The 24,923-nt window shown below is 43.7% G+C and overlaps 1 protein-coding gene across 1 annotated transcript; it reads left to right on the top strand.

The window, feature by feature from the left end:
* The first annotated feature begins 1,665 nt into the window (after positions 1-1,665).
* On the top strand, positions 1,666-24,917 carry LOC115779644 (PH domain leucine-rich repeat-containing protein phosphatase 1-like). The gene is made up of 17 exons (XM_030728407.1): positions 1,666-3,585; positions 8,753-8,949; positions 10,426-10,551; positions 11,345-11,493; positions 13,295-13,441; positions 16,674-16,901; positions 17,186-17,388; positions 17,471-17,531; positions 17,631-17,726; positions 19,772-19,927; positions 20,060-20,260; positions 20,538-20,700; positions 21,379-21,509; positions 21,609-21,725; positions 21,825-22,019; positions 22,105-22,342; positions 23,134-24,917. Exons 1-17 carry the CDS (start codon positions 2,007-2,009, stop codon positions 24,271-24,273), a joined length of 5,127 nt encoding a protein of 1,708 aa, XP_030584267.1. The 5' UTR covers positions 1,666-2,006; the 3' UTR covers positions 24,274-24,917.
* The last annotated feature ends 6 nt before the right edge of the window (positions 24,918-24,923 follow it).

The following is a 24,923-nucleotide window of genomic DNA, read 5'->3' as shown; positions in this document are numbered from 1 at the left end:
AAATGAGGTGGAGACTTCACAGGAGGTGGGAGGAGGGAGGAAAGGAGACCAAGAGAGAGAGCGTGATAAACTGCACAGTTAGCACTGCTTGCACTTTGCCCTCTGTCGGACTGCAGTGTGGCTTCACTGTGTGTCCACTCCCGTTTGACAGCTGGAACAATCCAATTGCAACACTCTCAAAAACAGTCAGCAACACACACAGGAGCTGACTAAAATACTTGTTCTAAGGTATCGCCACTCCAGTTAGATTATACAGTGTAACTGTATTCAAGTCTACCACAACATTTTAATGTTAACTATACACAAATAGATTTTTTTTTTAACCATAGAGTGGATACACTGATTTCTGTAAGAGATGATTTATCTTCTATCTTAAATTCTGAAATTGTCCCCCCCCCTCTGTGTTTAATATGTGCTATGCCTGTAAAGACCTTTGAACCTTTACATGTGATAATGGGCTATACAAATAAACTCACTTAGGCTGACTTGTAGAACTCAATACATTGTGCAGAATGACTGTTTTACATGAACTTTAATAGATGTAATGTGTGTTCAAGCTAATGAATGCAAAATTCAGCATGACTCACCACTAGATGTGCAACAATGTTTTAGCTCTGATGTCGCTACTTCATCAGTTTAATGGATGGTTACATTTTATTGCAATAACATTTGAAATGCATAACTGTTTGCCTAGTTGTGATGGTGTATTTGGACACAAACAATCAATCAAACTTTATTTACATACTCAATTTTATACAGATAAAATGCAATTCAAAGTGCTTTATGAAACACTGATCAGGGTGATGGTATAATACAATAATTGTTTACCTTACACTATACTTAGCTGCCCCCCCCCCCCCCCCCCCCCCCCCCCCCCCCCCCCCACACACACACACACACACACAAACACACAAATCTGTTTCATCATAAAATCTGTTTCTTTTCAGTCTCAGTAATATCTCAGTAATATAGTCTATATTCCACTGGATGGCGCCAGAAGACGTGTTACTGATTAAGAAGACGTGTACGGCATTTAAACACAAATACTCTGGACAGAAGAATAATAGATATGCCCTAAAGAATTAAACGATATTAATACAAGTTAAAAACGTGCAGTACTCAGTGAGCCTAACACACTCAACCAAGTAACGCAGGTGCAGTTTGTGTTGCCTTCACTGGCTCGTGTGAAGCGGATCGTAAAGTGGGATAAACGAAAACAATCCTGCAAATCATTGCAACTGGCAATCAGACTCTCTCTTTGTCGGTCTTGTGATTGTTCTTCTGTGTAGAGTCTATAAAATATCAAAAACATTGTCAGGTTCCTTATGCGCTAGCTTGTTCTGTCTCAGCCCCCATTATGATCATTTTACAAGCACTGTTGTTTGAAAAATAATTTCATCTCCAGATTATATTAAACTATCAAGACTGTACGAAGGCAAATAAATATTTTATAATGTCACGAGTAAGAATTGAAGGCGTGGTGCAGCGTTTTAACATTCAGCTCTTTTTATTTCTCAAAAACAAACATCGGGGAAAAAACAGGATTTTCGCAGGTATTTTAACCACGCTGAACAGTCGGTCAGCTCGTCATGCGTTTACTCGTAAAATTCCGAGCATTCTGGCAGCAACCGAATGTGTCATAATTCATATCCAATGAGACCCCGCCCTGTCCACGGTGTATCACCGACCGTCCGACGGCAGTCTGTACAGTAGTGGTCGCCCTTTCTCGTGTTAGCTTCCGTGGTGTCCACTTAGAAATGCGCTTTCTTATCTCCGCCGGCCGGTAAGCTCCCGTTAGAGAGCTAACGGGCGTCCTATGAAATGGGAAGATGTAGCGGAATAACTCTTTAGCTCAACTGCGCAGTACATTACTATGCTAAGCTAAAGTAGAGCTAGGAGAAACTAGCCAGCAGTGACTAGGGCAAGCTAACGGGTCTAAGCTAACTGCTAGCGTTCACCTGCGCGCTGCTGCTAACTACTCAACGCTGCTGTTGCAGGCTAGCAGAATGGAAAGTGTGAAGGAAAACGAGTGTGGGGCGCTTTCAGCTTCATCGGCACCGCAGGGAACACTTGACTCTAGCAGTGATAGTAACTCCATGAAGCCAAGCGGATTATCGCCGCAGCACGCTGGAAAGAGACCATCCATTGGGGAAGATGACGGAGGAGGAGGCGCAGAGACGAAACTCTTCGGGAAGGGACTTGCGGCCACCTCCCTTCTCCAGATTGCGATCAGGAACGGGATCTATCAAAACCAAGTTGCCAACGCTATCGGCGGAGCGGCCAAAAACGTAAATATGCCCACTGTGAAAACGGCCAACATTTACAGTATGACATCGGTGAACAGCTCCACCTCGGTGAACTCAATGCTGAGCAGGAGGCGGCACGGACACAAGAGGAATCTGTCTTTGGGGGCTCCGCCGACCACTAGCTCGGCTGGAGGGTCCTCTGCGGAGGCGGCAAGCCCGGCTCCCTCATCCTCGCCGCTGAGCACCCTCAGTCTCGATCGAAAAACCTTCCTCCGGCAGAAGCAGTCGAAGCAGCTACAGGCCTCTGACAAAACATGGGTGAGATCGGACCTCCGGCGGGGTTGCATTCACGTCCACGACTGGCTCACGCCCTCCTACCCGCGGCCAGTGCTGTGTACCGTGGACACCACTTCTAAAGAGGTAGCCAGTAAGTTGGAGGGGAGTAAAGCTGGGGCAGTGTTGAGAATTAACTGCAAACCTACTGCTTCAAGTGACCTCAGTGATCTTAGTAAAGATAGTAATGGACATACTGATGACATTAAGATTCCCAGCGACAGTGTGGATGTTAAAAATCTCCAAAGTGAGGAGAATGGACTCACAAAAAATTCAGAACTGCCTTCTAACTTACTGCGTGATGATAAAACTGCTAGTAATTCTTCATCTGAGGTCTACCTAAATGACATTGGTGTGGATTTGAGTATTGGAGACTGTTATGGAGTCTACTCAGGTTCTGACGTGGAGAGCAGCACCTGTGAGGACTTCAGCCCAGGGGGCCAGAGGAGCACCGAGCACCGGGACTCACTCAGTGATGGGCTGGGTTTGGGCACCGACTCTTCAGTTCTGAGCCCAAACTGTGACAGCGCTCCAGAGGGACCTGATCCATTTGAGAGCTCCTCCGATGAAGTAGACCTCACCTCTTCCCCCTCGCATTCAGTCGCTTCTCTCATAGACCCCCCCAAGGCTTCAAACCATGCCAGAAGACCAAATAATGACACTGAAGCAGGGGCTAGTGACAACACAGATTCACCCAAATTAATCATACCTCCTTCTAAATGTTCCAGCAGTTCACAAGCTCGCCCTCTGACCAGCCAAGCATCTGTCCGGCCTGAACCAGAGATCCCTGGGGGGAGTAGAGGATGGCCCGAGGCCATCAATACAACCCCAATGCCGGCCCTCTACATCCAGCTGCACGGTGGAGCTGTTAGGCGGCTTGGGGATGATGAAAGACCTCTGCAGATCTTAAATGAGTACCTCACTAATCTGGGGTTTGAAGATGCATGGCGAGTGCAGGAGGAGGGGATGCATCCTGAAATTGGCTGCCTAATCCGCTTCTACTTTGGTGAGAACTTTGTTTATGCTGAATAAAGTTGAAAGTATTTTTAGTCAGAGGGAAAGACATCTGTTCAAGATAAAGACAACATTTATCCCATTTCTTAGTAAAACATCCTGCAGATGTCAGAGTCCCACAAACTGTTGCAAGCCACTTTATTTGTGCTTGGCTTGTCTCTGCTCAGTCATTGTTCATCCATTCTCAGCGTACCGTGAGTGCTGTCATTGTGTTTGGTCAGTGAGACTGTTAAACAAGTGGATTCAATTGTCCTAGCGGCACAATAAGCGGTGTTGTGCCTGTAACCCGGCTCTAGCAGGGAGACACATCTGGAGGTAACAGGTGTGCTCTTTCAGCAAAGGCCAAATCTTGAGGCATTATAGATTCAGCTTCTCTTCTTCCCTACTCCTCCTCTTATTGTTGTTGTTATTGATAAAAGATCCTGTTTTGTTTTGACTGTCGCTGTAAGAGGATGGAAAAACAGGCATGATCTCTTATGGGATTAGCAGGACTGGATATTGTTTTTGACCTAATTGTTGACACCATCAGCAAAGGTGGCAAATATAAAAGAGTCGTGAGAGGATGGTAGGGCTTTAATATGTGCTAAAATTCCTCTAATTTTTTAGGAGATTGTTTGATTTTCAACAATAAATAGATGTTACACATATCATTACAATCTTCATAGAAGCACTCGTGACATTGTACAAAACAGGTTTTTCTGTACTCTGAAAAAGCTGCTCTCATTCTTCTGCTTTCCTCCCCATCCTCCTCTTTTGTTTCCCATAATAGTAACATAACAGAGAAATGAAGCACTATGTAGAGTTGTGCAGCAGACAGCAGGGGCCCTTCCAGTTGAGCGTTTCCATTAATTCATGAGAAGATATTTTTGCTTCACATTTTCTGTCCTCTCGGTGTGTACAGCATGAACTGGTTTATTCTGATGTTCCCAGCTGAGCCAAAGAAGTTTGACTCATCTGAAATCCCAGCAGTGAAATGCACATTGCCACGTATTGCCTCCTTTGCACACAGTCACAGTGAGTGCTGATGCTAAAAGAAAAGTGACCTTAGTGGAACTCAAATTTCACCTCCTCAGTGTTTCGGCTACCTTTGAGGCAGCTGCAGCTGCGGGCTCCTCTTCAGCCTCGAACTGCAGAATCCAGAGGTCACTGCATTACTCTTCCAAGGTTAAATACTCACCCAGCAAAACTGGAGATGATCTCCTAAATACTTGCAGGCTTTTTTTTTTTTTGTTGTTTAGTCTGAGCAGCGTTGCCAAGCCAAAACTACAAGTCTGGTTTAGATTTGGCTAAAATTCAGACTTAGGCAGAGTTTGGGGACTACTGTTAATGAGAGAGAAGGCGAAGGATGTCAAATGCTTTTTGGGACACATGCATGAAAAAGTTGAACTCTAGCATCAGCAGGGTGTGGCTTTGGTCTGCTTCATGAGAGACAGGATGTTCCCCATTCAGAGAACTAGACGGAAGGAAAGGTTGTGTATGTGTGTATATTAACACCCAATATCTTGCCTCCTCCACCCAGTGAAGGGTGGACACACACAATGCACATTCCACAAACTTGTTTAGTGTAAACTGGGTTGCATTCATTGTGTTCATGCTTATGTTAATTGCATATCATTTTTTGGACTGCACACTGACCAATCTACAACAGTTGTAGTTGCACCAACCATTCATACGGTTTGTTTGAGTCCAACAAATTACATCTAATCCTCTAAAGCTACAAGCAAATGTAATGAACTCTAGTAACTCCTGGTTGTCTTCTTTTAACCATCTGGTTTCACTTTCACAGAAACTCTTCTGCTTTATTAGTTTCCAGTTTATCTACGTTACCACCAGTGTCTGTAAAGTCAGGACTTACTGTTCTGTTTGGAATGAGGAAATGCACAGAGCTTGGAAAAGGAGATTTCATGTTGGCAGATCTCAACTGGATGTGAACTAAAGGAAACATTCTGAAATTATGGATGCCAGTCTCCCAAAATGATTTCAAACACAAATTAGGGCTGAGTGGTAAATGCAAAAAATATTAGCTGTTTTAATTATGACTTTATCTAAACCATGCCAGACATGGTGTTTCCACCTTCTCCACATTTTGCTGCTATTTTATGTGAAATATAACAGTAAACTTAAGTGTGTTTGAATTTTGATTCTAAAGCAGAAAATCAAGTATATAATCTTGGGTTCCAGGGGAATTATAACAAGACTGTTTGATTTTTATATCATTTTACAGAAAACAGAGTATTTGACAATGAGAATAGTTGCATGAATTTGGGACATTTTAAGGCTGAAGGGGATACTGTGGTAGTTATTGTAGTTATTGTAGTTTTATCTGTTTTAAAAGCTTTGTGTGACTTTTATGCTCACATTTTTTGTAAGGACTTGTTTGGAAGAGAGATTTCTGTTTTTTTTAGATTCTGGTTAAGTAAAAATAGGAACAAATCTGAATGAGTGGGCCAAAGTCAGACGCATCAAAACGACTCAGATTTTCAACAATTTGTTCAAGAGTAGAAATCTAGCTTTACTTTTTTGTTATCAATGATTAGAGTTGGGCAGTATGACAACATTTTTATTTCAGGTTGTTTTAAAAAAAAAAAAAAAAAATCATAACTGTTTCACTGTATTTGACGGAAGTTTTCTTACCCACATTTTCTTCCTTGCTTGTGCTCTATAGCATTTGTAATATATTGTTCTTTGGACCACATCTGACCTTTTATATCTGAAGAACCTCCAGACGACAGATATCCTAGATAGCCCTAGATACCTTTCATGTTACACAGTGGTACTTTTTTCAGCATTGGATTTCTCAAAAATAATAAATTGAAAATATTTCCAAAATATTCAATTTAAATTTTTTTTTTTTTTTAAATGAAATTTTACCAATCAATCCAGATGCCTGGTTGTTGTCTGACAGTGTCTGTGATGCCGACGTTAATGTCACAGTGTTTCCATATTACAACATTAAATAGTAATGTTAGGCTGAAAGGTTTGAAAATGTTAACCACACCTGAAGCCACTTCCAGGTCGCCGCTGTCGCCCTGTGCTTTTGGTTGATTTCATGGTGGCGCTCTCTTTCTCCCTCTAACCTTCCTCTCTGGTACTGAAATATGGCACCGATTTGATTTAGTGTGAACCAGTACCAACGTAGTATGTTTGGTACCGAGTTCGGTACCCAACCCTGTTGATGATGCTTTCTGGAAACAGCTGATTATTTCACTAGCTGAAATTGGGGGGGGGGGGGGGGCACCAACTATGTTCTAGATCATTTTTTTCAGTTTTTTTTTCTTTTTTTGTCAGCTTCCAGTCATAGCTTACCAGATGTGCTGCTTTTCCTGCTTTTCTTTTTCATTTGCCACATGAATTGAAAATGTCAGGGCTGCTGGTGATCGGGCGTAGCATACAATATGAAGATAATAGAGAACTGGACTTATATACGAGTTTTATAGGAGACACCTGAAACATAAACAGATTTCTCTAACATTTGTTATGTGTAGTTATTTATTTACTCATTCACGTGCTGCCCAATTCAGCTCAGATCAGCGGATTGTTGTGTGTTGATCATACTACGCAACGTAAACACTCATAATATGGCTGATGGGCATTTCTCTCTTCGCTTCTTTACTTTTTGAAATTTTCATTTATAAATGCGTTATAAATGCAGGTCCCAATAGATCAGCAGGTAGCTAATATCAGCTGATAATGGCCTGCTGATAAATTGGTTGGGCTTTAGAAGACAATTACCTCAAGCTTCTGACATTTTATAGAAATGTTTAAGAAAAGATTTGATAAAGAATATAATCACTAGCAGGGGCAGGAGTTAGTGAGTAATTCACAATGTGACATATATTGCACATGATAACGATTGTATCACAGTAATTCTACGATATGTTACAACACAGTACATCATGATGTCACTGTAACTGAATTGGAAAAAGTAGCCAAAGCACTTAGCATACATTCCTGAATTAAAATACAGTCTGAAATAGGTTTAATTAAAAAGAAAAGATTAAAACTAAGACTCTGAATTTCCATCCATCCATTTTCTTCCACTTATCCGGGGCAGGGTCGCGGGGGCAGCAGCCTAAGCAGAGAAGTCCAGGTTTCCTTCTCCCCTGCCACCTCCACTCGCTCATCTGGAGAGACCCCAAGGCGGCCTCTCCCAAATGGCCGCACTCCTCACCTTATCTCTAAGGGAGAGGCCAGTCACCCTTCTGAGGAAGCTCATTTCTGCCGCTTGTATTCACGATCTTATTCTTTCGGTCACTACCCAAAGCTCATGACCATAGGTGAAGGGAGGAACGTAGATGGACCGGTACATCGACAGCTTTGCCTTTACACTCAGCTCCCTCTTTACCACAACAGAACGATCCAGTGTCCGCATCACTGCAGATGCAGCCCCGATCCCTCTGTCAATCTTCCGGTCCCTTTTCCCGTCACTCCTGAACAAGACCTGGAGATGTTTAAACTCCTCCACCTGGTGCAGGAACCCGTCCCTGAGCCGGAGGGGGCACTCTCTGAATCTGACAGATTTAAATCCTTTGTACTTTGACAGATTTCATTCAGTACCATTAAAGCACTGAGGTGCACTGAGGCCTTAATAATGAGTCAGCCAGGGCTGGTGTAACCTAAGTGATGTTGTGCATAAGTTACTGGAGGAGGCAACAGGGAGGATGTAGGTGCTGGCATTGTAAGACATTACATAACAAGCTAATCTGATTTCAGGCCTCTCTGTGGCTCAGGCTCTTCATGTGTCTCCCTGTCTCTTATCTCCTGGTATCCCCTGGTAAGAGAATATGAAGTGACTGTGAGTTTATAAGAATTTAAACACACTGGACAAAGTAGTCAGTGTTTAGAAACACCAAGACTGTGTTCTGGCTTTTCCTTGCAACTGAACTGCAGTTCATTTTTGTGTCAGCGAGGGGTTAATGTAACAAACGATGCCTGAGTGACTGAGTGACTATTTCCTCTGGCACCCCACAGGCTATTGAGCTCTCTTACATAACCACAGAGCTCTCACTTTCTGAAAGAGAAGTTCATTGAGAGAGAGTTGATTCACAAAATCCCACAGAGCTTAAAAAAATAAAGACTGTAACAACTATAAAGCTGTCATGAAAAGTCTGCACATAATCATTATCTGTTATTGTCATACTGTCTGTTTCCTTCTGCAGGTAAACCTCGCAGTGTGGGAGGTTCTGAGCGCGTGCAGCTCTCTGGGGTGTTTAACGTGCGAAAAGGGAAGCTGGCGCTGCCCGTGAACCGCTGGTCTAAACGTCAGGTCACGCTGAGTGGGACTTGCCTCATTGTCTCCTCTGTGAAGCACGCCCACACCGGCAAGATGCACATCCTCCCTCTCATCGGAGGGAAGGTACTTTGTGTTTTCATGTCTTTAACACACAGCATGTAAGTAGCTGGGTATCTGTGTATCAGGCACAGAAATATTCTCTGTGGTTTAGACCAGAGGTGAAATCGTTTTTGTTTCTGCTGCAACAGGATGTGTTCTTTCCAGCTTAACTAAAAGCCTTTGTTGAGATTTGGGCAGAAACTAGTATTTCCCATGCAAAACATCCATTCACGGCATAAGCAATTTAATCTCTTATTTTGAAAGTTCACCAGTCCTTTCTCACAGCGCTGGGCGGTAGCTAGAACCCTGCACTTAAGTGACCTATGAGTCATTCAACCATAAAAAGTAAGAAATTCAAGGGATGAAACAGCCAACTTAGCAAAGAACCAATTTTAAAATGTATCTTTAGACACTTTGTTACTAGCAGCCTGTTACAAAAACACGTCATTTGTTCCTATTTCTTTAGTTGAATCTATGAAAAATACCAATGACAGCATAGGCATAAAATAGTATTCCTATACCAACAAAATGAAAACTTGGCATATCTGTTTGGTGTGCACTGTATTGTTAAGAAATTTGAGGAAACTGGACAAGTGGAGGACAGGAAGAAGTGGCATGGCCTGAAAAAAAGCTATCAACAACAGATGAACAAGATCTGGAAGTCATGTTAAGAAATAAGAAAAAAGCCAGCAAAGACCTGACTCAGGACCTGAGAGATGCCTCTGACCCTTCATTTGATCCATCTACTGTTTGCTGAACCCTCATCATGGTCTCAAATGAAGGGTGGCTGTCAGGAAGGCATTTAATGAAGGAAACAGGGAGTAACGACTGATGTAATATGCCAAATTATATAAGGACTGGACCCAGAATCAGTGGCAACAGGTCTTATGGAGTGATAAATTCAAATTTGCAATTTTTGGTTGAAACTTTAGCAAATATGTACAGAGAGAGGTCAGGAGAGTGGTACAACAGTGAGTGTCCCCTGTTTCTAGCCACTCCCCTTCACCACCGAACGGATTGCTAATGCTAATGGCCACGCCCGCTTGCCAACTGTGGTGATAGTGATCTGTTCTGTAGCTAAGAGCTGAAATTCTCACACATTCCATGACTGTCGTGGTCTATAAATTTGATTGCTGGAGAGCACAAATAACCTCTGACACCACCTTCTCAGGTCATGTGGATAATGTATCTTTTAAGTTTGGATAGACACTTGTCTGCACCTTGCTGTAGACTCTTTCATGCTGTTTAAAATAAGAACTGATAGGAAACATATAGAGCTGTTCTTGTCAAAGCAAATATGTTTGGTACATCAGTGCATTCGGATCATTATTCCGATTGTGAAAGATGCCAGACATGACAGGCTAAAATAAAAAAAAATAAAATAAAATAAAATAAGAACTGAGATTTCCTGAAGAAGGTTCCTTCTTCAGGAAATCTCAGTTGCTAGGTATGCCAGATTTAGCACAGATGGAAGAAACTAAAATGTGCTTCTTGATGCAGGTGGAGGAGGTGAGAAGACACAGCCACTGTCTGGCTTTCAGCTCAGCCGGTCCTCAGAGTCAGACCTACTACGTCAGCTATGACTCGTACACCGAGCACCTCCGCTGGCAGCGGACAGCCTCAAAGGTACAAACTGAACGGGTGGAATTGTGCCCTTAACACAACAGTCAGACGCCCATCTGATCATTTTGTACTGGTTATTAGTAGTTCCCTTGCTAATGTGCTTCTATATCGGCGTAAATCCACAGCTTTTCAAATGCAGAATTCCCTTTTTGTGTTCGTATCTCCTCTGCTGAAACATCATATTGGATATTGAGTTTTCAGCTTATGGAACAAGGATGAGTACACTGTCCTTAATCATTTCCAGTGAAAGTACATCATCAAGTTATCTTCTAATGGTCTTTACTAGAGGAGCTAAATATACTGTAAATAGTCCGGCCTGTTAAGGTTCAACACACAGGCACATCATGTACATTGTATATAGTGTTATTATTATTATTAGTAGTATTAAGGTTAATATTGTTTGTTGATTTTATATATATTCTTTTCTTAATAGTGTGAATTATTATATCTTTATTTATATTTATAATAACTGCGGCTGCTGTTACACCCAAATTTCCCCTCTGTGGGACAATAAAGGCTGTTTCTTCTTCTTCTTCTTCTTAAAATTGGTCGCAGTGAGGGGATGAACCGATGACTGCACCAAGGGTCTAATATAAGCCAAATAAGGAATATAATGAACTGTGACTCATGTAAAGCTAGTTCAGTGGAGTCCAAGAATAAAAATTAGACTGGAAATGAACTTGTTGGCTCCTGTTTAAGGCTAGTTTGATGTATCATGGGAGTAACTGCAGGGCTGTTGTCATTAAGGTAAGCTGCTCATTGTGTCCTCCTGTCCGTCCCCCTCTCCCTGCGTCAGATTGCCTCCCAGAGGGTGAACTCAGTGGATCTGTCGTGCTGCAGCTTGGAGGAGCTGCCTGCTCAGCTGTTTTACAGCCAGGATCTGACCCACCTCAACCTCAAAAACAACTTTGTGTCCCCTCACAAAGGTGTTCCAGCACTCACCAGGTGAGTTTCGCTCATCGCCTCTCCTGCCGACACAATCATGCTTAGTGTGTCTTAATGATGCGGCATTTTGTGTAGTTTCCTCTTTATTGTTGTCTTTCTGGATGTCAGATGTCCCTGGTGTGTGTGTTTGGGGGTTTTTTGTGTGTGTGTGTGTGTGTGTGTGTGTGTGTGTGTGTGTGTGTGTGTGTGTGTATGGGTGGGTGCAGCAGTGATGAGAGATCTAACATTAGCTGTCTGACCTCTTGAGCAGAGGGCTTCTCCGTGTTTTCCAGGTCAGATTAAAGTACTTGCTGACGTCACAGTCTTATGAGGCTTACAAATCTTTCTTTCTTTTATCGCTAGCTTTTCTTCTACACTAACTTCATCAAAGAGAAAAATGGACATTAAATTTTCCAAATCTTTTTTTCTGCTTGTCATTAAAAGTCTCCAGTAACTTTGTTAATTCAGTGAACCTGGAGGCTCACATTACAATTTTATGTTTTACACTATTCAGTTCAGACGAGAGGGTCCCTACTTTTTAAAGACATTCTCTATCTTTTCTTTTACAGCTGAGTGTCAATAAGAGATGTAGCTTCTCAGCAAAGTTGACTTGGTTCTGCTTCATTTTTGTCCTGCTGCCAGCAATTTCAAAACCATTTCACTATTCTAGTAAGCTACTTATTTACTGACCAAGACTCGCTCCCAAAGCTGTTGAACAACACCAGGGCTGCAGCTGGAGCAGTAAAACTGCCGTAAATATCAACAACAATACCTCAAATTTAAGCAGCTTTAAGCAATAATCACATCTCATGTCTTAATGACAGGGCAGTAGTATCAATAAGCCTGTTCACATGCACAGTCTTCAGTTTTCCCCCCTGGTTTTTAGCTGACACTATGTTGGTGGTTTGTTTTTTCCAAAAAAAGTGACACTGACTGCTCCCAGAGTTGAGTGTTCTGTATCATCCGTCTTATAAAAACATTCTAGCTGAGAAAAAATGTCCTCATTCCCAAATACAGCTTACATTTGGTTTTCTTACTAAACAACATAAACTGTAAATCGTCCTTCAGAGCCCTGTAAAGTGATCCCACTTTACTTTGTATGGTAAAGTGGGGACATAAAGTGACTAACACTGACGTACCTGTTATCCACATCCAGTGATAAGCAGCATTCATCTAAACAGCCCTTTTTTCCCCTTCTTCTCTCTCTTTGTCTCTTAATTTTGAGTTCTTTGCATCCATGGCTGTCCATGCAACATGATGTTGAAGCCAGACATTTGCTTGATGGAAACATTTAAATGTGTACTGTATATGTTGTGTGATTGTTTTTGCATAAACACAGGCTTCCCAGGCTGCGGTTTAAGCACTGTGTTCTTCCTGTTGTTGGCTCGTGACTCTCACTCAGAAAGTTGTGGGTCTGGATCAGCCTTTCTCTCTGACCCTTCTGTGAACTGGATTAGTTTAGGTTAGAAAAGCCCTGTTGAATACATACAAGCTCCCACCTGAAGCACATGCTGCATTGTTCTGGTGGAGACTTGTATGTTGCTGTGTCTTTGAGGCTTTGCATTGGCTTTTTCTATGCTGATTTTCCTTTTTTTTTTTTTTTTTTTTTTTTTTTTTTTATCTGGCAGGTGTTATGTAACTAATAGTGGTTCACAGTGTGTTTTTTTTTTTTTTTGTTTTGTTTTAAAGTCAGCCAGAAGCTGATTATAGTACAGAGATGAATATCTTTGTCCCTCTTTGTCTGGTCCCGCTCCTCTTACCCCTCCTTCGTTCTTTCTCACACACTCTTGCTGAATGCTTCTTCTCTCTCCTTTTCTTTTAGGTTTTGTAAACTGAGAAGCCTTAGTCTGTCAAATAACGCTCTGTTTGAGTTTCCTCTGGCCTTGTGCGACATCACCTCACTCACGGAGCTAAACCTGTCTGGAAATCGTATCTCCTCTCTTCCTGCAGAAGTAGGAACAATGCACAAGTAAGTAAATGTTGATCCAAGGTTTGCAGTTTGATAAGGGTGAAGCCTAAAAACTGGATGTCTCCCCACTGGCCTGCATTTTGCTGACATACACTTCAGTCGGGAGTTGTTGTCAGTAGCATTGATTAATCAATCTCTGTATTGAGTGAACAGCTGGCTGTGCACCAGACTTCTGTCCTGACCATGCAGAGGCTTTGTTCAGGTGCTCATACTTCAGAGTCATGCTGAAACTGTCTGTGTGTGAAGGGAAGCTTGGAGTTTCTGCCCATATGCTGCCTTTTTAAGTTCAGTCTTTTTAAGGAACTCAGATACTCACAGAACTCACTTTCTGTTTTAAGTAGTAGTCGTTTTGCCACATGACTGTCAAGGACTCACCTCAGAGCTAAACCCTGGCATGTAGGCAAATGGAAGTGTCCTAAGGATGAGTCCAAATGGTTTGTTCCTGTCACTGCAAGAATTTCCACTGCTGCCATTTTCATGTCCTTTACACAATCACACTGCAAGACCAGGTTATTTTACTACAGGACCGACTCTGATAAACACTCACATATAAAAGGGTAGTCCAGAAGGAGAGCACGAATCAAGGTTAATGTCATTAACATTAACTGTGACGTTATTATGCTATTATGATTTAACCCACGTGGGTAGATCTTTGGTTCTTTTGTTGAACTAACTCTTTCATGCTGCTTTTGCATAAAAGATAATAAAACATTTAAAACTTGGGACTATGGGATTTTAAAGTCAGTATGATTTGTACATTGTTCTTAAACTCAACCAAACACTTTCAGTTTACCTTAATGTTCATGTTGAATTGGTCAGTGTGTTTATTTGGGAAGGGTATTTTACCCATGTGTATTTCCATTTGTGTTCCATAGTTAAATATTGAAAAAGTCTCAAGTGTAACGTGTTTATACCTGCAGACCCACAGTGTAACTCTGTCAGTAGATAAGTATCCAAGTCCTGCACAGTGTCTGAAGTCCGTTCTTTGTGTATGTTATAGATTATTCTCGTCTGTGAGCCATAACCCTATCAGATGGTTGCTACATTTACATACTTCTCCCTTTAGAGTTGGATGGTGGATCTTTTATGTTGCGTTTGTTCAAGAATCTTCTGCATTCAGCCATCGTCTGAAGCTCAACTTCAAAAATGTTTTGGTTGTGTGTTTCCTGTGTGCACACATCACTCAGTGTGGTCTTCTGCTGCTGTAGCCCATCTGCTTCGAGGTTGGGCGTGTGCCTTCAGAGATGCTCTTCTGCACACCTTGGTTGTAACAAATGGTTATTTGAGTTACTGCTTTATTCCTGTCAGCTCAAAGCAGTCTGACCGTTCTCCTCTGACCCCTGGCATCAACGAGGCATTGTGACCCAGAGAACGGCTTCTTGTTTTCTGTTTTTTCCAGACCATTCTGTGGTAACTGTAGAGGTGGTTGTGTGGGGAAAATCCCAGTAGATCAACAGTTTTTGAAATAGTCAGACCAGCCCATCTGGCACCAGTAACCATGCCACATTCAGTATTCCTTAAATTGCATTTTCTCCCCATTCTGATGGTCAGTTTGAACTTCAGCAGGTCTTCTTGACCAGCTCTACATGCCTAAATGCATTGCTGTTGTTGGCTGACTAGATTTTTGTATTAACAGGCAGTAAAACAGGTGTACCTAATAAAGATTGTATACTGCTTCATCCCCAACATGACAGGCTTTTATCTCAAATGCTCTGTGCTATTCTTAGCTTTAGTGTCTTGAACTTTATTCAAGACACATACATGGGTCTTGGTGTGAGAGTCCCAGCAGGCCTGCTGCTGCATCTGCTGCTGTCCATATTTAATCTACTGTACCATAGGAAAACAATTACCGTATTTTCCGGAGTATAAGTCGCACTTTTTTTCATAGTTTGGCTGGGGGTGCGACCTATACTCCGGAGCGACGTATATGTGACATTTATAACACATGAACCAAAATACTCCAGCCACTTGACATCTCCGTGAACTGCAGCTTTAAGGCAGTCTTGCGTAACCTGTGGGCGCAGTGGATGATGGATGGAGAGCACAGCTTAACGGCAACTGGGAGAATGCGCCACCCAACTTTCCTGGAAGTCATTGGATGGATCAAGAAAACATGGGCTTCAGTGACAAACCATCCTGTTGGGATTCAGAAAGGCTGGAATAATTGGAACTGCAGCTGACGACGAGTCTGACTAACGCGACACAGAAGAGGAAGCGGCGCTTCGTCTACGGAGTGTACGGAATTGTTTAGAAGTGACACCGAGGATGAAGAATTCAATGGATTGATGGTTTGGTTAACTTGTTAGTATGTTCTTTATGCTATGGTTATCTGAATAACTTAATGTTACGTTAACATACTGTAGCGATTCTCTTAGTTAGAGAGCGTGTTGATGTTGTGGGATTTCGGACTGTTCGGGAGGTTCGTGAAGGCAGCATGGAGAGAGAAAAAGACCGAGAGCTTGCCTGTGTGTGTGTTGCTGTTCCGCTGTTGTAGTTGTGGTTGGCGTGGCTGTGGCCTACAGCAGCCGTTTTTCTGTTAATAAAGACGACCTTTGTTGTGAATATCGCCGACTTTGGAAGTGTGTTTACAACGTTACAATACCGAACACGTGTTCGTTGTGCGTCATGTAGCTGAATGTGCTACGTTAGCATAACGTAGGCGTAACCGTGTGCGTCCTGTTCTTTAATCCATTATTATTTTAAATTGCCGTTCAAGATGGAATTTGTGCTCTGGGTCTCGGATTCTATCAAACCCCCCCCCCCCCCCCCCCCCCCCCCCCCCCCTTCCAAAAAAGTGCGACTTATAGTCCAGTGCGACCTATATATGTTTTTTCTTCTTTATTATGCATTTTTTGGCTGGTGCGACCTATACTCCGGAGCGACGTATAGTCCGAAAAATACGGTACCTTGCTCACCCTTGATGATGATGATGAGTTGAAAGATCATGGGGGTTCATGGTGGGCTTTTAACATCCTGAAACTCCGGCCAAGTCTTCTGGACCCACTGGGTCTGGGTGCACGGAGGCTTGAGGGAACTGTTGGCTGCTTTTAGACTCGTGTCCCATTTCAGTTCATCCTCTGAAAATGTTTCTGTTGTAGCCGTCCTGTTGACATTCATTATATTCCCTGCGTTCTTTCCCGTTATTAAAAAAGTCAGTTAACCAAATAAATCTGAGTCTTTGTTGTTTGTTGTGACTGATCAAATTTCTCTTCCTGTGTTTTGTTCTGGCCAGCCTGCAGACTCTTCTCCTGGACGGTAACTTCCTGAGTTCACTGCCTGTGGAGCTGGGCTCTCTGGAGGGGCTGACCTACCTCGGCTTATCCTTCAACTGTTTCAGCTGTGTCCCCCCTGTCCTAGAGAAACTTGGAGGCATGGAGAGACTCTGTCTGGCAGGAAACCAGCTCTCTGTCCTGGATTTGGCTGGCCTGCAGTGGCTGTCTGCTCGCTACATAGATCTCAGGTAAGAATATCCATGCAGTAACACTGAAACAAAGTTCATCAGAAATCTAGTACTTCCCAAGATGCTTCAGTTCTGCATCACTGCCTTTTTTATGTATGGTAGACTTGGAAACAACAGCAAAGGTTTAATTTAGTCTTTTGAAGTATAAAATAAAAGCATGCACTTGCCACGGAAAAGGTGAAAGAGAGGGAATTGTCAGTTAATCATTTCATTAATCATGCTTTCTGCACTCTTCCTTTGTTTCCCTCTTCTCTGTTCCTCTCGGCGCTGTCTGCCTCAAACAGGCTGAACCAGCTTCAAAAGGTGACGATGGCAGATGTGGAGCAGCTGGCCCACATTGTTCACCTGGACCTGAGGGATACAGGTCTACAGGAGCTGGATGTCAGCTCTCTTTGTAGGCTGGAGCTCCTCCGCTGTGACAGAAATACGCTCTCCCTCCTCAGAGTCTGTGGCCATGCCCTCAAGAGCCTGCACACTGCACATAACAGTAGGAGCACTTACTTTGTTCTGCAGAGATATTAAATGCATAAAGACATTCATGCCATTAAAAAGTTGTGTTATGTTTGTAGAGCTGAAGGAGCTGGAGGTCCAGCCTGTGCCAGAGAGTCTGACTGTTCTGGATTTGTCCTGGTATAAAAGCTATGAATACATCTCTGTCCTATTTATAATGTTGAAGTGCAGAACATGTTCCTGCTGTAAACTTGGTGCTGACTGTTTGTTTTCCTGAAGGAACAAGCTGGGATGTGTCCCCGACTGGGTGTGGGAGAGCAGCAGACTGGAAGTGCTGGACATCAGCCATAACTGTGTCACTGAGCTGCCTGCACGGTGAGCATCACACAGACAGACGATGCTTAAGTTTTTCGTGGAAAAGCAGGTGATAAACTGACAAAAATCAAAGTGAGGGGAAGCAGCCTGGATGTAACAGCTGACAATTTAAATGCATATTGGATTTTATCTTAAATGGGCCTATTTGGACTTTATCCTCTCTTTTCCTATCATACCTAATTATTGCAGTGGTCTTATTAGATATGGCCAAAGTTTGAAGCCAGTGTATGTACAAGTAATCCCAGTGAGGTGAAACCTCAGACTTAAGACCCAAGTTATTATGGTTAGTTACTTGAAATAAAAAAAAAAAAGGTTTTAAACTGTGTGGGTAAAGTGTGCTATGCCCTCATCTAAGGCAGTGTGTGACGCTGGTTTTGCAGTTGTGCTGTTCTGCTTGAGTTGCACCGGGCACTTAAATGTGTGTTAAGTGCACGTTTGATAAAAGACCATGTGACATGTGTGTCATTTAGACTGATGATGATTTGATACCTTATTGTTAACTGGATTATAGCAGTTCCTGTAGCCACACACCCACAAATCTACAGTGCTATTGTCAGCCTGTGTACAGCCTTAGGTAGCAGGAAGACAGCAAGCTACAATTTAAACATGTCTCTTAAATGGTTTCACATACAGACAATGATAAAGTTACTGTTTAGAAAGGAGGACAGCTATAAGGATTCACTGACTGTGTATGTGTGTTTCTGTAGAACTGCTCATCCAAGACACACAACTAACTGGAGCTTTCACAGGAAACCTAAGACAATAAAAAGATATATTTAAATAAAACTTAAATGTCCAGCTTTCTCTGTAAAAACTCGTTTGAGTTTCTGACCATTGGAATGATCAATATTTGGAAAATATTTTTTGTCAGCCATCATTTTTCATACCCTTTCAAAGTCTTGTGTGAGGGTTAAAACTTGTTTTTAAGGTTTAAATGAAGAATTACACTATGAATGAATTCAGGTGTTCCCGTCACTTCCACAGCCACAGGTGTATAAATCTAAGCACCTAGGCATGCAGACTGCTTCTACAAAAATTTGTGAAAGAATGGGTCGCTCTCAGGAGCTCAGTGATTTCCAGTGTGTTAACATGATAGGATGACACCTGTGCAACAAGTCCAGACGTGACATTTTCTCACTACTAAATGTCCCACAGTCAACTGTTAGTGGTATTATAACAGAGTGGAAGCGATTGGGAACGACAGCAACTCAGCCACAAAGTGGTAGATGATGTAAAATCAGAGTGGGGTCAGTGGAAGCTGAGGCGCCAACTTTCTGTAGCGTTAGTCACTACAGACCTTCAAACTTCATGTGGCCTTCAGATTAGCTCAAGAACAGTGTGCAGAGAGCTTCATGGAATGGGTTTCCATGGCTGGGCAGCTGCATCCAAGCCTTACATGCAGTGGTGTAAAGCACGCCGCCACTGGACTCTAGAGCAGTGGAGATGTTTTCACTGGAAGAGTTAAAGCTGTTACAGCCACAAAGGGTGGGCTGACATCATATGGATTAAGAATGCGTGTGTGTGTGAAGGCAGGTGAGCAAATACGTTTGGCAACATAGTGTATGTTAGGTTAAGCATGCCTTTGTGTGTATGTGTGCACCTCTCCCTACACAGAGTGGAGCAGGCAGCAGTCACAGTAGGGTAAACACTGGGGACACAGAGAGAACTTTTAGCCATAATACGAGAACTGCTCATCCAGTCTGTACAGACCTCAAACAGCACTTCATTAAGTCGGGTCCTCAGCAACATACCTGCTGAGTGTTAAGCAGATTTTATGAATAGTTTTTGAGAGGTGAAAAACCGATGAACTGACAGATTTTTAAAAAAAATTAATATAATGTTGCAGTCGGTTTTTTGGGAGCATGCATGACGATAGTTTCCAGCTACACACTGCATGGAACAATACATGCAGATCAATTTCCTTATCTTTAATAAAAAAATTGAGTATAAGATGAACTCATTGAACCTTCGTGGGAACTCAGTTTGCTGGTCCCACTAACATCTACAGTACACACACTGAGCTGGCTGTGTTGTTTGTGTTTTAGGCTGTTGTCCAGTGGGAGCCTGAGAAAGCTGCTGGCAGGCTGGAACGATTTGTGCCGGCTCGATGAGAGGCTGGAGCGATCACAGCTAGAAGTCCTGGACCTCCAACACAACCATCTGAGCGAGCTCCCACACAACCTGTTCATCAAAGCGCAGAGGTGCACTCATCTTTTTCTTCTCTCCTTTATTCTTTTCTTGTGTGTTTCAGTTTTTTTCCCTCTTCTCATCAGCCTGTTATCTGTTATGTATCTTGTACTAAATTTGTACCCTCTGTTGGGAATTCCTCCCAGCCTGCGATACCTGAATGTGTCGGCCAATAAGCTGGAGAATCTCCCTGCAGCCAGCTTATCAGAGGACACCTTCAGCAGCCTTCAGGAGCTCTATGTGACCAATAACAGCTTGACTGACAAGTGCATCCCTCCTCTGACTGGACACGGTCAACTTAAAGTGCTTCACCTCGCGTACAACCAGCTGCAGACCTTCACTGCCAGGTGAAATACTGCACTTAATACAAACTGAGCTTTAAAATGTGACAGTGAAGGCTACTGTACATCTGGACATGTTAGGCTTAATTGTAGACTTCCTTCATAATTGCAGCTCCAGTATCCTGACTCACTCTACTCCTAACCCCCCAAATCTTAACATTCCTTTGCTTTTACAAGATGTCCTAATCCTTAGTAAACGGTACATTTTTCTTCATTATCCTGGGTAAAATCTGAACCTTGCTGCAGGTTATGATTACTCTCTTTTTACCTGCATATCCTGCAGTAAGCTGGCTCAACTGGAGCAGCTAGAGGAGCTGGACTTGAGTGGCAACAGGCTGAGAGCGGTGCCCACAACCATTCTCAACTGTCAGCACCTGCACACACTCTCCGCCCACTCCAACTGTATTAACGCTTTCCCCGAGGTCCTCCAGCTGCCTGAGATTAAGGTCAGTCACGTCTATGCAGGAATTTTTTTTCCAAATTTTCCACTTTTCCACATTTATTTGTTTGTTCAAAGCAAAATTCTATTTTTTTATAGGTTTTTTTGCAGAAAATTGGGGGGGGGGGGGGGGGGGGGGTGAGTGGGTGTGTTGCAACATGCACATTCATTCTCAGTCAGTCAATCAGTGTTGTGAATTTTCATTCAGCTAATCTAATGATGAAAATGTTTTTGTTTTGCTGGACAGCTGAAGTAATGCTCACCTAGCATTAGGATTACTTCAGTGGACAGAGAAGGTAGCTAATGCTAAGTAACAGAAGTATTTTTCATCTGGTACTGGGGAGGTCTGGGGAGGTAGTTGCAGTAAGGTTAATACCACGTGTTTTTTTTTCTGTGGAGGGAGGAGGCAGCTGTGGTAATACTGGGTAGATTATGTAATACGGCTCCAGTGTTAAAGAACAGAAACCAGAAGAAAATAAATCGCTTCTACATAGAAGCCATAGTGCTACACAAAGAGGACATAGTACTGAAAAGAGAGGCAGTTTTCATCCTGAGTTGGGGAAAGAAAGTTCCATTTATGCCATTTATAAAAATGGACTGGCAAAAGATCAAAAGACAAGACTGTGCCATTCATATAAAGAATTGTGAGGCACATCTCAGCACTCACGCTCCTTTTCTTTTTCAGTGTGTCGACCTGAGCTGCAACGAGTTGACTGAGGTGACTCTGCCAGAGATGCTTCCTCCAAAACTCCAGGAGCTCGACCTCACAGGAAATCCTCGACTCAACCTCGACCACAAGAGCCTGGAACACCTAAAGTATGAATCACAAGCATAAACACACCGCTGTCTAAGCTTTGAAATAAAAGAGCAAGTGCCCGAACTCTGCCCCCCCCCCCCCCCCTCCTCTCTCTGCAGTAATATCCGATGTTTAAGAGTGGATCCATCACCTTCTGCTCCTTGTGTGAGCGAGAGCCAAGGAGTCCCTGCAGTCTGGAGTCATGGCTACACGGAGGCCTCTGGAGTCAAAAACAAGTCAGTCATTCTCTGATGCTTTAATTTTTTTTACTCCCCAACCTCTGGGCTTTTGTCATTGATTGTTGGTCTGAACTGCCACCTTGTTGTTGTCCTCAGGCTGTGTGTGGCTGCTCTGGCTCTAGACAGCTTCTGTGGAATTCACGAAGCTCTGTATGGCGTTTTCGATGGAGACAGGAATGTCGAGGTGCCTTCTCTGCTGCAGTGCACCATGGGAGATGTGCTAGCAGAGGAACTTCACAGGGGTCAGAGGCAGGAGGACTACATGACCAACACTTTCCTCACCATGCAAAGGTAAACACACACCTCAAAATGACTTCTGATTTAGAGGGAAAACAGCCTTGCCTCACGCAGCATGTTGTGTTTCCACCTTCTGCAGGAAACTGGGCACAGCAGGCCAGAGGATGGGTGGTTCAGCAGCTTTGTGTCACATCAGACACGACCCGATAACTCCCAATGAGCACGGAGGCTGCTTCACTCTGAAAGCCGCCAATGTTGGCAGGTGCCAGGCTGTTTTGTGCCGAGACGGCAAAGCTATGCAACTTTCCGCCATCCACACTGTTAAAGAGGAGGCCGAGTACCAGAGGGTTCGACGACACAACGCGGTTATCACTGAGGTAACAACACACTGCAGAGCTTTAAAGTTTCATATGTTGCACCAGTACTGAAACAAGTCGAGTCAGTGCTGAGCCACATCAAGCCATTCTCCCCAGTTCCACTACAGGTTTGCACTTAAGATTTTACACAGCAGGACGTTTACTTCACAGTTTACAGTCGCTTTCTTTTTTTATTGTTGGCAGTAAAAACGGTCCTAACTGAGGAATTCTTCCAAAACATAAACATTTTCTGTTGGAGTAAACCCAGAATCCTGTTTGGTCATGCCTGAGCCAACCATAGTCAGTGTTTCTTTGTGAAGGTAGATTCTGTGCTCACACAGCTGTGTGCCTCAGATGATCACACTGACATCATCCAGAGCAAACAGTAGAAAAAACTACGAGAAACTGAGTGTTTAGAGCAGTCAGAAGCTGAGCTTTTGGCTCGCAGGGATTACTTACCGTACATACACTGAACTCATTTCACTTATTTGAAACGTTGGCCGCTGTTTGCACACATAAGCTGTATAAATGGATGATTACACTTTAATGGATTTGATGATGTCAGTGCAACTTCAGTGAGCCAATTTATTGAGCTAAATATTGTCCGGCTTCCTTATTAGCTCTGTTTGAAATCTCTGTGGACAGAATATACAACATATAACATCAGAATTTGTAACAGTAAATGAGAGTAGATTTACTAAAATAATCAGCAGTTAATTTTCAGTCTCCACAGTACTGTTTAATTGTCATTATCACTAAGGTTTGTCTGGGAGAGAAAAAAACTTCTTGGCTCCTCCTTTTCCTCCCTGCAGGATAACAAAGTGAGCGGTGTAACAGACTCCACCAGGATTATGGGTTACTCCTTCCTCTGCCCATCAGTGACACCCCGCCCCCATGTTTCCACGGTGACACTTACCCCACAGGACGAGTTTTTTCTCCTGGGCAGCCGGAGATTGTGGGACATGTTGTCTCCCAGCGAGGCAGTGGAAGCAGTCAGGAACTTACCGGACGCTCTAGCTGCTGCAAAGAAGCTGGTGACTCTGGCTCAGAGCTACGGCTGCTCCGACAGCCTCAGCGCGGTCATCGTGAAGCTCAGCATCACCGAAGACTGCTGCTGTTTCTGCGAGCCGCCTCCTCCGCCTCCCAGTCCCGGCCCGGCAGCTCAGCAGCCTGGCGCACATCCTTACTCGGCAAGCAGCGATGGGAGCGTGGCACTGCCGCCCGCCTCATCAGGAACAGTGAGCGAGTTGAGCAGCGAGTTCAGCACATCTGAGATGAGCAGCGAGGTGGGATCAATAGCATCCTCAGAGGAGCCGCTGACGCAAATGGAACCCCCAACCTCTAACCTGAACCCTCTGGGCCGAGCCGGCATGCGCAAGCCTGCCTATAGGGGTGGGAGGCTCCACAGGCAGTTCTCCGGAGCACTCTCGGACAATGGGCTTGACAGCGAGGATGAGGAGCCCATTGCTGGTGTCTTCTCCAACGGCAGTCGTGTGGAGGTGGAAGCGGACGTCCACTGTCTGTTGCGCCACAACTGCGCTCACTCTCAGCAAAGCACAAGTAACCCCCCCTCTGTCATGCTGCATAGTGAGTCTCTACGGCCTGCCTCCCCCTCTCCATCTGCCTCCCCCATCCCTCCCTCCTCTCCCTACCTCAGTGGGGAGGCTCGGTCAGGCACTTTAGGCCGCAGGGCTCGAGGTAATGGCTCTGTGGCCTGCCAAGGGAGGAACCAGGATCTCATCGAGGAAGCTGCTGATGCTCCCGTCAAGAAGCAAGGGGGCTACTTCAATGCCCCCACCCAGCCGGACCCTGAAGACCAGCTCATCATCCCACCAGAGCTGGAAGAAGAAGTCCGGCAGATCATCCAGCAGCAGCAACAGCAGCTGCAGACGCACAACCAGCAAGCACACAACTACCAGACACCCGCAGACTACTTCCTCACACCCCTCTGACGGCTGCCCCCCACAACCAGAGGCAGTGTCTTTTGCACAAAACCCACAGAGTTTCTGGGAATGTGCTCAGCATTAAGTTCACTCCAAGACCTCAGAGTCCTCTGACTCGGCTTTGGACCAGAGACCGTTCCCTCACAGGTTTTTTTTTTGTTTTGCCACTTGAAACGCAATGAATCTTTTCTAACACTCATGTTGATGAAATGTTCACATGTAATTCATTTGTTCCATATCTTTGATTTGAAGCACTTTGCTTTTTGTTAGCATCATATGACTGATTCTATGTTAAATGGTACTCAGAGTTGGACCACAGACGTTTTCTCTCCCTGCTGATTGTGGCTGACGGCCTTACAGTTTTTGGAGTTAACAAAACTTTCTCACTAACTCCCCTAGGAGTTGAATACTTTAAAGTGACCTAGTCACTGAAGTGTGCTAATGTTCTCTGAGAGAAAAGATGATTATTTGTGAAGGCTGATATTCCAGATGTGTCGTTGGGGTGTGCAGAGTCCAGTGGTGCTGCAGTGGTGACTACATGCTGATCAGTTATTGACAGCTTATTGAATGTTCTCAGAACAGTGTTACAGTTTTCAGCAAATCGCACAAGAGAGCTACTTTTGCTATGTAATAAAGTTTTCAGATAACCACAACATTAC

Source organism: Archocentrus centrarchus, chromosome 4, assembly GCF_007364275.1.
Source record: "Archocentrus centrarchus isolate MPI-CPG fArcCen1 chromosome 4, fArcCen1, whole genome shotgun sequence".
NCBI lineage: Eukaryota > Metazoa > Chordata > Actinopteri > Cichliformes > Cichlidae > Archocentrus > Archocentrus centrarchus.
The sequence above is the reverse complement of the archived record's forward strand: the minus strand, read 5'-3'. Positions and strand labels throughout refer to the sequence as shown.

What these genes read in the sequence shown, in the direction of transcription:
- LOC115779644 (XM_030728407.1), top strand. Translation starts at nt 2,007, where the DNA reads ATGGAAAGTGTGAAGGAAAACGAGTGTGGGGCGCTTTCAGCTTCATCG. An exon ending in TCCCTCTCATCGGAGGGAAG is followed by an intron (nt 8,950 to 10,425) that starts GTACTTTGTGTT and finishes TTCTTGATGCAG; the next exon opens with GTGGAGGAGGTGAGAAGACA. An exon ending in CTGCAGACCTTCACTGCCAG is followed by an intron (nt 20,261 to 20,537) that starts GTGAAATACTGC and finishes CATATCCTGCAG; the next exon opens with TAAGCTGGCTCAACTGGAGC.